Source organism: Mytilus californianus, unplaced genomic scaffold, assembly GCF_021869535.1.
Source record: "Mytilus californianus isolate M0D057914Y unplaced genomic scaffold, xbMytCali1.0.p SCAF_4, whole genome shotgun sequence".
Classification (NCBI taxonomy): domain Eukaryota; kingdom Metazoa; phylum Mollusca; class Bivalvia; order Mytilida; family Mytilidae; genus Mytilus; species Mytilus californianus.
The window spans coordinates 118,677,408-118,693,357 of record NW_026262690.1 but is presented as its reverse complement, the minus strand read 5'-3'; the positions used below and the strand labels follow the sequence as shown (position 1 = coordinate 118,693,357).

The 15,950-nt window shown below is 33.7% G+C and overlaps 1 protein-coding gene across 2 annotated transcripts in view; it reads left to right on the top strand.

The window, feature by feature from the left end:
- LOC127699190 (CLK4-associating serine/arginine rich protein-like) overlaps positions 1-7,203 on the top strand; it is a 37,010-nt gene extending 29,807 nt beyond the window's left edge. The window contains exons 15-19 of one of the 2 annotated variants that reach the window (XM_052202949.1): positions 677-728; positions 3,729-3,789; positions 5,662-5,720; positions 6,065-6,231; positions 6,920-7,203. In XM_052202949.1, coding sequence (XP_052058909.1) covers positions 677-728; positions 3,729-3,789; positions 5,662-5,720; positions 6,065-6,231; positions 6,920-6,977 — 397 coding nt within the window. In that variant the 3' untranslated portion in view covers positions 6,978-7,203. Of the gene's footprint in view, positions 1-676; positions 733-3,728; positions 3,790-5,661; positions 5,721-6,064; positions 6,232-6,919 lie in introns of those variants that run through there. The other variant, XM_052202950.1, reaches the window with a different exon arrangement.
- The last annotated feature ends 8,747 nt before the right edge of the window (positions 7,204-15,950 follow it).

Below are 15,950 nucleotides of genomic sequence, written 5' to 3'. Positions count from 1 at the left end.
ATCTTAATTTTTCTATTGTTATGAGGTAAATTCCCCCTCTATTAATACTAATTTAGTTGGAGATGATTATATGAGTCTTAAAAAAATATAAGCGTCCTCCCCAACTTACAAAGAAAAAGAAAACCCCAAAAACTCAACACAAAAAAGAAAAAAGAACACACTGAGGAATAAAAAAGATATGGTAGCAAAAAAAAAACAACAAAAAACAAAACTCAAGGAAATAAATCCCCCTTGCAATATGTGCAATCAGTTGAATATTTAAATTTGTGGTTCCATAAAAATTGGTATCCAATGAATAATTATAAATCCACAGTATTTTGGTAGCTACTGATTAAAGATACTTTAGATTGTATTAGCATTTTCTGTATCCTCGTATATATATATGCAGTCATTTCTAGTCTGATAGGTGACTTACAGTTGAAAAAGGTGTTTGGGTTTATTCCTTTGTTTTCCTGTGCCAATCAAGATTATCTCCCCTTTGACCAGGTCCACTGACCTTTCACATCCTAATTATTTTTGTTGTGGGCATCAGGGGAAATTTGCCACTGGACTCTGAGCAACCAACAATAAAAATCACTTGTTAATTACATCAATGTAAAAAAAAAACATCTATTTACATGTACTTTGCAGTGGATCTATAATATAATATGATTTACATTGAGTTTTTTTTTTGTAGGTCAAAAATTGAGACCAAGATACCTGGTAAAAGTGCATCTTTAAACCTTCAAGTCAGTAAGAATGAAGTCTATGTAATGATAGAACAAATATTTTTGGTTCTCCCTGCTTAGGACATAATAAAACAATTTCTAGATTTTCTTCCAACTTTTTTTAAATTTGTTTGTGATATTATTTTTAACCGTAAATAACAATACTTTAAAGGAATAAAAAAAATTTAAGGATGGCGAATGGACATCTGATATATGCCTCATGAATTCAGGGAAATTTTCAAAGCGTTAAACGCAAGAGGTTTTTGAATATACTCTTGTCAGGAAATTCTGAAAGAATATAGGAACTTTAATGGTGTACGGATTTGAGAATCTAGAAATATTTTTATCATGTCTATAAGAATTGGCACTTTGAACTTGATTTCTAGTCATTTTTTCACCTATTATTTCATATGTAACAACAAAATATAAGTATTACTTAGATGTCTAGATACAAATTTTTAAGCAGATAAAGTTCAGATTGTCTAAATTTTCTATGACTTTTATAGGCTTTTGTTCTGTAAGAATATTAAATTTGAAAATAAGTAATATTTATGTTAATAAGGTAAAATTTCAACCTGTTAGTGTTAATATCTGTTTCTAGTATGTGTTTTTAAAGAACACAAATTAGGGAAAAATAGAAAATTTTAAAGAATTTAACTCAGAGGTTTTGAAATATATGTTTGACTGCCTTTCATTTGATAAAAGCTTTTATTTTGGTATCAAATGTTTGATAATTATTTCTACAACACCAGCAGTTATTCTAGTTTGGTCAAGCAGAGTTATTCTATATTGGTCAAGCAGATTGTCTTTACAAGTTGAGTGTTTGACCATCTGACTGAATGTCAGACATACACTTCTTATTTTCTAAAGTCAGTTTAAAATTAGCAAATTTTTTAGTTCAACATTTTTAGTATTGAATTGGAGGATATTCAAAGCTATATGATACATTTGTCTTAAATGTTGAAATGACCCTAATTTAGCTTTGTTTTTATGCAGTTTATTGATTTCATATCTTTATTTGGAAAAAAGTAATGTCTTGAATAAATGTAACTTTTTAGAAAATATCTTATACATAATGGGTAGCAAAATTTACTTGGTCACAAATTTTTAGATCAATTTTATATCAGCATGTAGTATTTTTGAGAACCATAGGTCACATGGATAAGATTGATAAAACCTTCACGAACTTACCCCCCATAAAGCCTTCAGAGTTTTGGTATAATTTATACTCTACTGAAACATTGGCTTGCATGAGTTTTCATATAGTAGAAGTTCTTTGGTAAAGTGGTTAGAAATATAACCGATTTATGCCCCTGCTGCAGCAGAAGGCGCATTAATTGTTACCCTTGTCTGTCCCAAAATTAGTTTCTGTTCTCTATCTTAAGTTTGCCTCAACCAAATGTATAAAACTTATACACAATGCTTATTACCACAAAAGACAGATTAAGTTTGAATTTAGGTGGCATTTACCGTTCTAGAGTTATGCCCCTTTATACCGTTATATGCAAGCGGGGGCATCATCTGTGTCCTATGTACACATTCTCCATTTATTTAATTTGCCTTTTAAAGCATTGTTAAGTATCAAACCCTCTCAACCATTGACATCAATAATATTTTCTTGAACAGGAAATAAAATCAAGAGCCTGTATTAAAATCAGTGGTTGTCCTAGGTAACTGTATGTTATATTTTTGTTTTCATTTATTGTTTTGTCATGAATCAGGCTGTTGGTTTTTTGGTTTGAATTGTCACATACTTTGTCATGTAGGGGCCTATTATAGCTGAATTTACCCTATTGATTTTGTTCATTGTATAAAATGAAAACAACACGTTATAAATTTAATGCTTTTCTTAGTTTACCTTCATCAGGAACGCTCAAAGTCGAATATTTGAAAGCCAAGGATGTATAAAACCGAAACCGTTGAAGAGCTATATAATCAAAAATATAAGACATGCAGTGACTTGTATGTATCTAGTTGTCTCATTGGCAATCATACCACTTCTCTCTAATTTTTGTTCATAAACAATGTGCTTGTTTTACATCTTAATGACATTGAACTCATAGTAGTAAGGTCATGCTTATTGGAGAGGATAGATTTTAATTCATTATTCATTATAGAATGCAAAAATGAACCAATGATCAAAATGAAAGAACATTTAATTTTATTCTAACTACGTAGATTTATGAGCAGGATATGTAACCCTAAGAAACTAACTGTGGATTCATTGTGGGTACTAATTTTTGTGGATAGAGGAAAAAATGTATTATCGTTGATATTTATTTCGAGGTTTTGCCGTAGTCTTTATACAACCCTGAAAGAACAGTTAATTTTATTTTAACTACGTAGATTTATGAGCAGGATATGTAACCCTAAGAAACTAACTGTGGATTCATTGTGGGTACTAATTTTTGTGGATAGAGGAAAAAATGTATTATCATTGATATTTATTTCGAGGTTTTGCCATAGTCTTTATACAACCCTCTAGAAAATATGTACTTTGTTAAACATTTAAATTTGTGGTTCAGCTTTACCAATGAAGATCACAAAAATTTGTATCCCATGAATGATGATGAATCCACAGTATTGTCACGAAATAGAAGTTCATTCATAATATTAGTTCAAATGGAAAAAAACATTCTGGAATATTATTTCCACTGGAATAAATATTACAGTATATGTTCCTACGGAATAAATAGTATAGAATATTTGTTCCAACAGGAACAGATATTATGACATTGTTTATAACAAAGTTTCCAGTGGAACTTCTGTTAGGCGGAACAAATATACGTTGACAGTTTTACATGTATTAGATAAGAACAGTCTTACTAACACCCTTAATGAATTTAACCCAAATACACATCCCATGATGGATAAATAACAGACATCAGTGGAAAGTTGCAACAAAGGTTTTTATTTTCACCTCACGAAGATAATATTTATCTTTAGTTTTTGCATCCTTTATTTGCATTCATAGTATAAAATCTATTTGTACCAATTTTCAATTTAAATATGAATTTGTAGGCAAAATTAACACCACAAGAGAAACTGAAAAGGAAGATGCAGGCTGCTCTCAACAAATCTTGTAAGTATTGAAGGATGGTAGACTCTCCACTTTTATAAAATTCCTGTATTCTAATGTTGTAAAATTTTATTTCATGGCTAATGATTTGATGACACTGGAGTGAGATGCATGAGTGCCTTCTTAGGGCTTTTATTTCATGAAGATTTAGAGAAAAGAGAGAATATAGCAAGGTGCAATAAAACATGTATTCCAGGTTTTATTGAGGAATGAAATAAAGATATAAATGTAATGTAGCCTGTAGGGAAAGGTTATTGTTTGATTCAAAGCATAAGGAGATATTGTCCTTATTAGCCCTACAGACGAAGCTGAAGAGATGGGTTTTCACTCCGTCCATCTGTCCACCAGTATGTCCATTAGTCTGTCTCCCCAAAAAGTTTTCCTCCCAAGGATGAAGTTGAAGGGGACTTTAGGTTTTCACTCTGTCCATCCATCCACCAGTCTCTCTCCAGTAAGGTTTCCTCCCAAGGATGAAAGTGAAGGGGACTATAGGTTTTCACTCTGTCCATCCACCCACCAGTCTCTCTCCAGTAAGTTTTCCTCCCAGGGATGAAGTTGAAAGGGACTTAAGTTTTCACTCCATTCTTCCACCCACCAGTCTGTCTCTCCAGTAAGGTTTCCTCCCACGGATGAAGTTGAAGGGGACTATAGGTTTTCACTCTGTCCATCCATCCACCAGTCTGTCTCTCCAGTAAGGTTTCCTCCCAAGGATGAAGTTGAAGGGACTATAAGTTTTTAGTCTGTCCATCCATCCACCAGTCTGTCTCTCCAGCAAGGTCTCCTCCCACGGATGAAGTTGAAGGGGACTATAGGTTTTCACTCTGTCCATCCATTCTCCGGTTGTCTCCCCAGTAAGGATTCCTCCCAAGGATGAAAGTGAAAGGGACTATAGGTTTTTACTCTGTCCATCCATTCTCCTGAAAGTGAAAGGGACTATATATTTTTTCACTCTGTCCATCCATTCTCTGGTTTGTCTCTCCAGTAAGGTTTCCTCCCAAGGATGAAGTTGAAGGGGACTATAGGTTTTCACTCTGTCCATCCATCCACCAGTCTGTCTCTTCAGTAATGTCTCCTCCCATGGATGAAGTTGAAGGGGACTATAGGTTTTCACTCTATCCATCCATCCACCAGTCTGTCTCTCCAGTAAGGTTTCCTCCCAAGGATGAAGTTGAAGGGGACTATAGGTTTTCACTCTGTCCACCCATCCACCAGTCTGTCTCTCCAGTAAGGTTTCCTCCCACGGATGAAGTTGAAGGGGACTATAGGTTTTCACTCTGTCCTTCCATCCACCAGTTTATCTCTCCAGTAAGGCTTCCTCCCACAGATGAAGTTGAAAAGAACTATAGGTTTGCTCTACTCAATTCACCAAACCATTCATTTAATCTGGCTGTCCAGAAGATTTTCCACACTGTTTTCTGTAATGCATTAATCTATTGATTAGATATTTGGTATATAGTCATTAGGAGTTACAGATCAAGTTGTAGTTTTGTTCTAGTTTAGCTATTTTTTTTACAGAAGTTGTGACCGTTTGACATAGAAAATTGCTTGGAAATATCAGTTTCCACACTTTGTTGTTTTCGAAGTTTAAGTTTTGTTCCTGTTTAGCAGTTTTTGCAGAAGTTAGGGCCCTAGGAGTAGGACATAAAAAACTGCTGTAAAATACGAGCTTTTAGGGAAATAAAAACCTAAAAGCCATAGTGTTTGGGCTTGCAGTTGATGACAATATCTGCATCTTTAGATGAATATTATGACCAAATTAATAATTAAATGGGAAGTTGCAACTACATCAGTATTAAATTAATGCTTGTCCCGCAAAATTATAAATTTTACAGCCGGTAGTGGACATTGTATTACATATGCTTGTTTTATTTTTAGTCAAAGCAGACAAAAAGGCTGAAGTGGAAAGAACCATAAAATCTGAACAAGAACGACTTGTAAGTTGTTCATAGTTAAGAAGATTAATGAGTGTTAAATAAGTTATTACTAGAGTTAAACTTCCCTCAATATGAAAAATTAAGTCTATTTCCCATTCTATAACATCTTGATTACTTAACTTAATGTTGTTCAACAGGTAATTTTGGCATCAATTTATAGATTGATTGAACTTAAAAACAACAGTAGATTTCTGAATTTCCTGATATTAAAAACAATATCTTCATTTATACAGTAATTGTCTATTTAAACTTCAAACGGGAGGTAAGAAATATTTAAGTCTAACTCAACCATCAGTTGAGAAATGTTTTTTAAAAGTCTAATAGTAAGATTATTTTTATATAAGGACAGAGAGGAAGAACTAAGAATTAGAGCTCTTGAGATGAGACGGAGGGAGAGGGAAAAAAGACATAGAGATAGAGGAGATAGTAGCAGTGATGACAGTCGAAGTCGAAGCAGGAGTCCTGATAGTGTACCATCGCCAGCTGGATCTGGTTCAAAGAGGAGGAAAAGGTAAGTCATGTGGAAAGAGGTCAAAGTAAAAGTCCTGATAGTGTACCATTGCCAGCTGGATCTGGTCCAAAGAGAAGGAAAAGGTAAGTCATATGTAAAGAGGTCAAAGTAAAAGTCCTGATATTGTACCATCGTCAGCCGGTTCTGGTCCAAAAGAGGAGGCGAAGGTAAGTCATATGTAAAGAGGTCAAAGTAAAAGTCATTGACTGTTAATTAGACAACAACTGAATAACACAAATCACCAAAAGACATCTATACCGGTAGGTGTTTCTATATCATAGAGTAAAAAAAGTTGTGAATAGATTAAACAGAAACTATTAAAGATCTGCCATCAACACCAAACATTCTAAAGAAAAAAAAAAATGACATAAGACAACCACTGATATAGTTCCTGATTTGGGACAGGCACATGACTATGTAGTGGGTTCAGACAAGTTAAAGAAATCTCAACCCTCCCACTTTTAATCACAATCTGTGGACTATAAACAAAACGTACATAAAAGAATTTACAATGAAACTCAGTACAGGAAAAAAAAAAGATTTAAGTCTAAAAGATTGGTATAATAAGATAGCAAAAACACAATTACAAAAAAAAAACCTATAATATATACTGTATCAAAGATGTATTCTTGTTAAAAAAATTCTTTATAAAGGCTGTAAATTCTAATTTAGTAATATTATTTTGTAGGTCACAATCTAGGTCAAGGTCAAGAGAAAGAACAAGTCGATTTACAGATCACAGATAATTCTTTATTTAATTTAATAGACAAAATGATATTCATTTTTTTATTGAAAATAAAGTTAATGTAAGTAAATATTCATAAATTAAATGTTGAAATGTCATTGATCATGATATGTCTGTACATTGTAAAAATCACCAGATTTAGCCAAAATATCTGAAAATAATGTGTAATCTATTTTGACCATATTTGTTTTCCATTGTTATGACATTAAAATGAACTTGTTACAATCTGTCAAGTTTGTTTTTTATCAATTCCTTTATGATATATTATGTTCTTGCATTTGACAATCTTTCCTTTACAGTATGTTATAGACAGTGTGGATAGCTTATAACTGTGGGTGTATTCGACTCCAATCTTAATTGACTAGGATTGTCAATTTTCCTACCAAAGGTCCATGGTTCTCTCCAAGCACTCTGGCTTCCTCCACCAATAAAAACTGGCTGCCATGAAATAGTGCAATAGTGCTGAAAGTGGTGTTAATCACCAACAATGAATCAATATAACAGTGTGGATAGCTACAAAATCATTTAAGATTTTTGATGTTAGTCTGTATCAATGTATTTAGAGGGTCAGAACATTGCTGGTAAATATTTTAGAGTGTGGTTATGTTGCAATCACCTTGTTAGTCTGGTTGTTTGTCGGTCTGTTCATCAAACAAATTTTTTCATCTCACTTTTGACAATATTTAAAATTTTTCAATATGTTGAATGAATTAAATTTTTCATCATACTTTTCTCAATTACAAATGAACAGAATGCATTCATATTTTGTCAACAGCGTTATAATGATGATCTGTAATGTGTTTGTGCTTTTTGGGTCAGTCAGACACCTACTTACTGTTTTCCAACACTTTGAATTACAAGTGGGGTAGGCTTTGCACAACAACGCATGCAGTTCTTGGTTCCTTTATAGAATTAAATGCTTACCCTGTCACTGTACTTGGCCTCACTCCAATCAAGTTCATGGGATTGTTGTCACTCCCACTTGCCAGAAATAAAAAAAAAAACTAGCCCTTACATTAACGAAAATGGCTGTTCCCTTAAACTCTCTTTGTATAGAATAATGCTATTAAACAATACTGCATTAGCCGTGGTGGATCCAGAACTTTTTATAAGGGGGCCCACTGACTGCCAAAATAGGGGGCCAGCTACAGTCATGCTTCAGTGATTCCCTATATAATCAACCAAATTTTTCCCACAAAATGGGGGGCCCTAATTAACAGAAATAATTACACTAGGAATATACATATGAAAGATACAATCTTATGACTGGACATCCCTAAAAATTTGCTCTTTTTTGCTTAATGTTTATTAGATTACTTAGATAATTTTATGTCCTGCCTACGATAGTAGAGGGCATAATTATTTCTGGTCTGTATTCCTCTGTCAGTTTGTCTGTGCCATATCCGGTGAATGTAGTTGAGCTTGAAGTTGTGGTCTCACAACTTTTAAACTTATTACACATATTCATTATGATGTAACTTTTTAAAATATATGCCAAATTCGGGTATTGACCCAGATTTCGCTTTTCACTGAGTATGGAAATTGTGTTTTGTTAGTGTGAGCAGAGCATGGTGTCCTATGGACACAATTCTTGTTACTTTAATTCAGTGAATAGTTATTGTATTATGATGTAGTATAAGAATTAAATTCTATAGCGAAGAGGAGTCAACAAAAACCTTAATTGTTTCAGATCGATACAAGTATGGTTGTTGCAGTTAAAATATTTCACTGAATATTTGTTTGTTTGGTGTGTTTAGCACGACTTACAGTAACCTTTGCAATATCACTGCAGCTAGTAATGATTGTTAAAAGAAACAGGAGTGTCAAAAGAGAACCACCAATCTTCAGGAAAACTGGCAATCCATGTTAATTAAGGTCCGACACACCTCTCCATGAATGGATATCAACTCAAAATCTCCGAGTTGACAGGCTAATGGTTGTCATTTGTTGCTGTACATCATTTTGTTTTTTTTCGTTTTTTGTTTTGTACATAAATCAGGCTGTTGGTTTTCTTGTTTAAATAGTTTTATATTTTGTCATGTCAGATCATTTTATATCTGGCTTTATAAATTTGATTTTTAGATCCCCACCCTACCCCATTTATTCTTAGACCCCCACCCTTCCTCATTTAATCTGAGATCCCCACCCTACCCCATTTAATCTTAGATCCCCACCCTACCCCCATCTAATCTTTGTCAGTGGACTAGCCTAAGATAAATAAAACAACATCAAATAAAAATCGATACCTACCAGTAGGATACTGTTATTTTACAGTAAGGTGTTTTTCCTGTATCAATTTTTATTTGATGTTGTTTTATTATCTTAGGCTAGTACCTTACTGTAAAATAACAGTATCCTACTGGTAGATAACAAAACAATAATAATACTGTATCAAAAATGCTTACAGTTACAGAATATAACTCCAACAATTAATCTGCTGATAAAATCATGCCTTCTTACACTCTGATTGATTGTTGCTTGTCCAGTGGCAAATATTTCATGCATGTTCAGGACGAGAACAAATTAACAATTAATACAATAGGGGGTCAACCATGATGAAGAGTTGGAAATTCTGTATGCCAATGGAAAACGGGGGTATATTGCATAGGGATAGAAATGTTAAAAGTTCATGGCATTAGGCCACCTATGTACCCTCAAAGAGTTTTTGCAGAGTACATGACTTAGTTTTTGTCTCGCCATGATGGAGTCAAAAAGCGAGACTTAGGTATGCTGTTCCCGACGGTGGCGTCATCAATTATGTATTAGTTTGTGATTAGGTCAGTTAGTGGGGAACCACTACCACTCAATGATATTTGTTATGCAGTTGTATTAGCATTGGCACATCTCATTTCCATGGAGAGTATGCGTCCTTACCCTCCATCATGGTCTTTTAATTTTTAAACTTTTGCTAACTTTACATGTATTAGTTTGTGATAAGGTCAGTTTATAGGGAACCACTAGTGGTAGGTCAATGATAATTGATATCCAGTTGTAGTAGCATTGGCACATCTCCTTTCCATGGAGATTATTTGGCCCTTCCCCTGTCATGGTCTGTCGACTTTTAAACTTTTGCTTAGTTTACATGTATTAGTTTGTGATTAGGTAAGTTTAAGGGGGGCCACTAGTGGTAGGTAAATGGAATTTTGTATGTAGATGCATTAGCATTGCCACATCTCATTTCCAGGGAGATTATTTGGCTCTGCCCTCTCATTCATGGTCTATTGACTTTGAATGATTTGCATAGTTTACATATTAAAGTTTGAGATTAGATCAGTATTAGAGGAACCACTAGTGTTAAGTCAATGATATTCCCAATGCAGTTGTATTAGCATTTGCAAGTCTCTTTTCCATGGATATTATATGGCCCCATCACCTCATCATGGTTCATTGACTTTGAAATTGTTACATTGTTTACAAGTTAAAGTTTTTGTTTTGGTTAGTGTAATGGACACCACTTATGATAAGTCCATGGTATTTGGTATGCAGTTTTATAAGTATTGGCATTTCACATTTCCATGGAGGTTATTTGGTCCTGCACATTAAGTCATGGTTCATTGACTTTGAATGTTTTGCATAGTTTACATGTTTAAATATTGACATTCACATTCTATATTTGCATTATACTACCAACATTTCAAAAGGCATGACATATCTCTGTGTCAACAGTTTATTATATTATATCATCGGTTCATTATTGCACTATCTGCAAGAAGTTAGAAGCCCTAAAGTAAATATGTAAGACAAGAGATAAAACTATATTTATCTGGCAGACTTATGTTTTCTGAATCTCTGAATGATGTCATTTGGTAGATTCAAATTCAAGGACCAAAAGGTGGCCTAAACATACCTTCATCTTTATATGTTTTAGGATTTGCAGAAATGCAATATGATTTAATGTAATCAATATGCGGAATTGTGAATACCCATATTTTTACTTTGGGTTTGTGAGCTAGTGCGAATACTTGGCAATCATTGCCGTCATTCATCATAAACTGAAAAAAAACATTCTTTGAAATTACTGAACCAATTTCAACTAAACTCAGCATGAATGATCCTCATGTTGTCTAGTATAAACTTCGTGTTTTGTTTTTTTTTGGTCCACACCAATCAACCAACCTGGCTGCCATGGCTAAAATAGAGCAAAAGGGTTAACACAAGTAATTGTCTAATATCAGGAAAATAATAAAGGATAGAAAAAATCTGTTGTAGCAAAAATTATATATCAATATACACTCGCATCCATTTCAACAAGAACAATCGGGTGACTTCTTATAGGGGGTGTTGCTGCTATATGACGATAGTTTACGTTTTTGCTGATTATCTTGAAAAGTATAATAGTCGGAAACTGTAAACAGCAGAACTGATTGGCAATACGTAATCTAAAAAATACTCGTGTTGCTAAACTCACCAACTTAATCCTTATAAAATTTCGTCCTTGAATGACAGACAGATGACAACGGATACGTTCCAATCTCTGTAACCATAATTCGGTCCTCTTTTCCTTGAATGTGACATCAGGTGCCACATGTGAATAAAAAATCTGCTTACCCTTCTGAAACAACGAAGATCACCCCAGTTTGTGTTGGGGTTCGTGTTGCGCAGTCTAGTTTTCTTTGCTGTATTTTGAAGACTGTTATTTGTCTTTTCATATTTTTGTCGTTTTTTTTTGCCATGGCATTGTCAGTTTGTTTTAAACTTTTGAGTTTGAATATCCCTTTGGTATCTTCTGTCAGAGATATATATGTCTCTTCTTCCGCCTCTCTTTTTCAATGATGTTTCCGTTTTTTGTTGCTTATCTTGTAAACTATAATAGATAGACAAAAACTATCAACAACAAAACTGATCAGCAACACAAGATCTAAAACATCGCATTGACTGAAACAATCATTTGACTCTGTAAATGAGTTATTGCACTTTTAATCTTGAAAACTATAATATATGGACAGAAAGTGTAAACAGCAAAACAAACATCTACAAAAAAGCTCATGATCAGGGGCGTAGCTGGCCTAAAATGAAGTGCAAGCATAAGTATTGTATCGCCGAGCGGAGCGAGGCGAACAAATTTTTGGGACCTTTTTATGCAGAAAATTATTATTTTTCGGTCATTTTCCAGGTATGCCATGTTTATGAAATTCACATTACTCCTTATTAACATGGTTGTTTTCAAATAATATGAGGCAGGCGTTACCTGTGAAAGGGGACGAAGTCTGTATGAATTATTTTTTTTTAATTCAAACATATGTTTAAACTTCAAAATCTGTTCAAAAAGAACGGAAATACCCTTACGTTTCCGATTTCGGTTCTGTTGTTCGGAATTTTAGTTGTGACGTTATTTATATTATGACGTCATATTCAATGTAAACAAAGAAACGCTATCAGGTAACGTTTTTTCATATCAAGTCATTCAAGGAATTATTAAAAATGGAATTGGTATTGCGTTCCTTCCTATATTTTACTAGACTGATAAATATATATTTTACTCAAAGACTCATGCAAACGAGACCGGAAAAAGGAAGTAGATTTCTGCGCAAATGCGGGAAAATAAAAAAGTCTGAAAATAAAAAAGTTAACGATTTTGAGTTCATTAGTACAATGAAAATTTCGGGAAATTTTCCCGATTTTTTTTTTTTTTTTTTTTTTTTTTATTGATTTTTCTACCGTAATAGGGGACTTCGTCCCCTTATAAAATAAGTTTTATAAAACGGGAAGATCAGTCGACAAGTCAACCGAAGCGTTTATCAATAGAAGGGCAATCAATGGACACATGACCAACCCGGGAACAGATAAAACACAAAAGAACAAACAAAAACATTCAATATTGAAAACTAAATACAGATAAAAATCACGAACCCCGAAAAAAAAATGTGGCGACCTCCAGTGCTCCTTGCAAGACACCCGACCGTAGCGTTTCTCACTAAGGTCATTTTCGAATCAAAGAGGGGTTTCTACGACAACGGTAGAAGGTCACTTGGGACACAGATACCCAAGGTGAATTAATAGTCTTTTGGATGAACGGACAATTGGAATACGAAATCAAACGGCGACTTTTAAGTCTTGACTTATAAGTGAGGGATATAAATCTAAGATGTTTTCAAGGTTATTGTATTGAGCCTGTATTATTAAATGTTAATACTGCATGTAAGACTTAAAGTATAGTTAATATCCAAAGTCCATATATCTATTTTTTGCCAAGGCAAATGATCGCAGAACTTTCTCGGTGTCGATATTCATTTCTCTGTGAACATGTATGAGCGCCAACGAAGATAGTCTGTCCTATACCATGGTTGAACGGAGATAAGTTTTCAGTCGCCGTAATGCACTAAATGACCGTTCAGTAGTTGATGTAGTTACTGGCATTGTAACTAGGATTGACACGATTGCAAACTATTGAAGGATCTAGTTCCTTTTTAGTCACTGCTAGAGACGACATCAGAGATTTGGGCTACTCTATAACATCTGGACCCGACCAGCGTCTCTGCCATCTCTTTACCTCAGAGTTGAAGGTTTCTTGATTGTCCGTCAAGTCATGTCTAAATGTTTCGTATAGTTTGTCTATACATTCTGCTGTTAAAGATTCCAAACTTGCAGGTATAAGGTTCTGGCCTTGAAAACGATCAGAGTTATCCAGTAAACATCCTGTGAGTTCCTCAATGAAATAGTCAAGAAAGGAGAAATACAAGGCTCGCTTCCAATACTGACTTGGAGTGTCAGCTTGATAGTTAGCCCGGTTAACCTGTCTTCCTACTCATTCGTAATTTAATTTCAGAATTATTTTGTTTGTGAAAAAAATGTGCAAGCAAATGATTTTTTGCGTAAAGGCAGCTACGCGCCTGATGATACTGGCATTATTTGATAAAATGGGCATATGGCTAAAACCATCATTTAAGAAATTTAAGAAATGCCAAAATGACTGAGACCATTATTAGAAAAAATGCTCATATGACTGAAATCTGACTCCTTATATGAGTTATTGCTGTTGAATGATGATTTTTGACATAGTTTTGCTTTTTTGTCTATTATCATGAAAGTATAATTGATAGACAGAAACTGTAAACTGCAAAAGCGATCAAAAATATACGATCTACAAAACTATCAACTGATTGAAACCACCTTTTAGGAATTAATGCCCTTTACCGCAATTGTTTACCAATTTTCATGTTATTTACATTTTGTCTTGAAAACTATTATAGATAAAAACACAGTTAACAGTGTAAATGACCAGCAAGTCAGATCTACATAAAATTGATTCCTAAACCAACAATTCGCTTATTGTAGGAGCTATTGCACTTTAAATGATGATATTTTTTTTACCAATTTTGGAAGATATGCGTAATAAAATTATACCATAAAATTTTGTATATCATATTTGTTTTTCGCGTTGTTTTGTAGATACATCTGGCTGTTGGTTTTCTCATTTGAATTGTTTTACATTTTGTTATGTCAGGATCTTTATAGCTTACTATGCGGTATGGGTTTTGCTCGTTGTTGAAGGCCGTACGGTGACATATAGTTGCATCATCTACGTCATTTTTGGTTTATGGTGGATAGTTGTCTCATTGGCAATCGTATAACATATCCTTAAATATTTACATTGAACATTGCTATTATTTAACCATCATTTAATTTCCTTTCTCAGTCGTATTACGAACATGGGGAGACCTATCCATGCCTCATCGTTCCGTTAAACAAATAAAGGCTAGCTTGAGATCAACGTAATCTATTGGGGCGTCACTTTGATTAAAAAAGAGACAAAATTTACATCACATGAAAAAATTACAACATTAAACAAAAGGTACACACAACCCTCATGGCTTGACTGCAAAAACATACATAAATGTATGTAACACTCGCAACTTCACTTTTCAGTGATTGATCGTATATGTTTATATACTGTAAAAAGCTGAATAATTTTGTAAGAAAATTATCTCTTGGCATATGCATTAATTCCTTTTTTCTTTAATATGATATTGTTGTAGTAACAATCTTGATTTTAAATTAAGCACGGTTTTAAAATGCCTTTTCGGCCAAGTATTGGTGCTGCTCATTAAGTGTTAATTTAGTTAGCTTCTCATGCTTTTATCTCGGACGAACCTGATATAGGCTGGGACTATTATACTAGTCCCAGATATAGCGGACCCTTTAAGAAGAACATGCCATGCGCAATTAAACTTGTATGATCTTGTATTATAAGAGGGTGTGGATGGGGGTTTACAGAATATAGAATAATGGTCAAAATATATATAAAAAAATAGAGAAAAATGGACAAACAAATAAAGAATAGAGAATACTGAGGTTCTAAAATATAAAGAATAGAGAATAATGGGCAAAAAGTATAAAGAATAGAGAAAAGTGGCCTAAAAATTTAAGAATACAGAAATGAAGGACCCCTTCCAGACCCTCTTATAAGTTTATATTGCACTAATGACCATATACGGATCTATATAAAGAGAGATTACCGGTAATCGTTTCAAGTATTCAAAATTGTGCGATGGAACAATTATAAATGCATAAATATAGAACTTGTACAGGAGTACCTTTTTGAAGAGATACTTTAATCAATCTGCACAGCTAAGGAAATAAAAGCATAAAATTGGAGAAAAGAGCTAACTCATATATAAAAAAGAAGATGTGGTATGATTGCCAATGAGACAACTTTCCACAAGAGACCAAATAACACAGAAATGAACAACTATAGGTCACCGTACGGCCTTCAACAATGAGCAAAGCCCATACCACATGGTCAGCTATAAAAGGCCCCAAAATGACAAATGTAAAACAATTCAAACGAGAAAAACTAACGGACTAATTTAGGTACAAAATAATGAACGAAAAACAAAATTGACAATGTTCTAGATCTCAGACATCTAACAATATAAACTATTTAGATTTCTAAATGAAACCTTATACATATATGATTTCTCATATCATAACACTATATTATGTTTTTGTTATTGCGAATAAAGAATATTGCTAT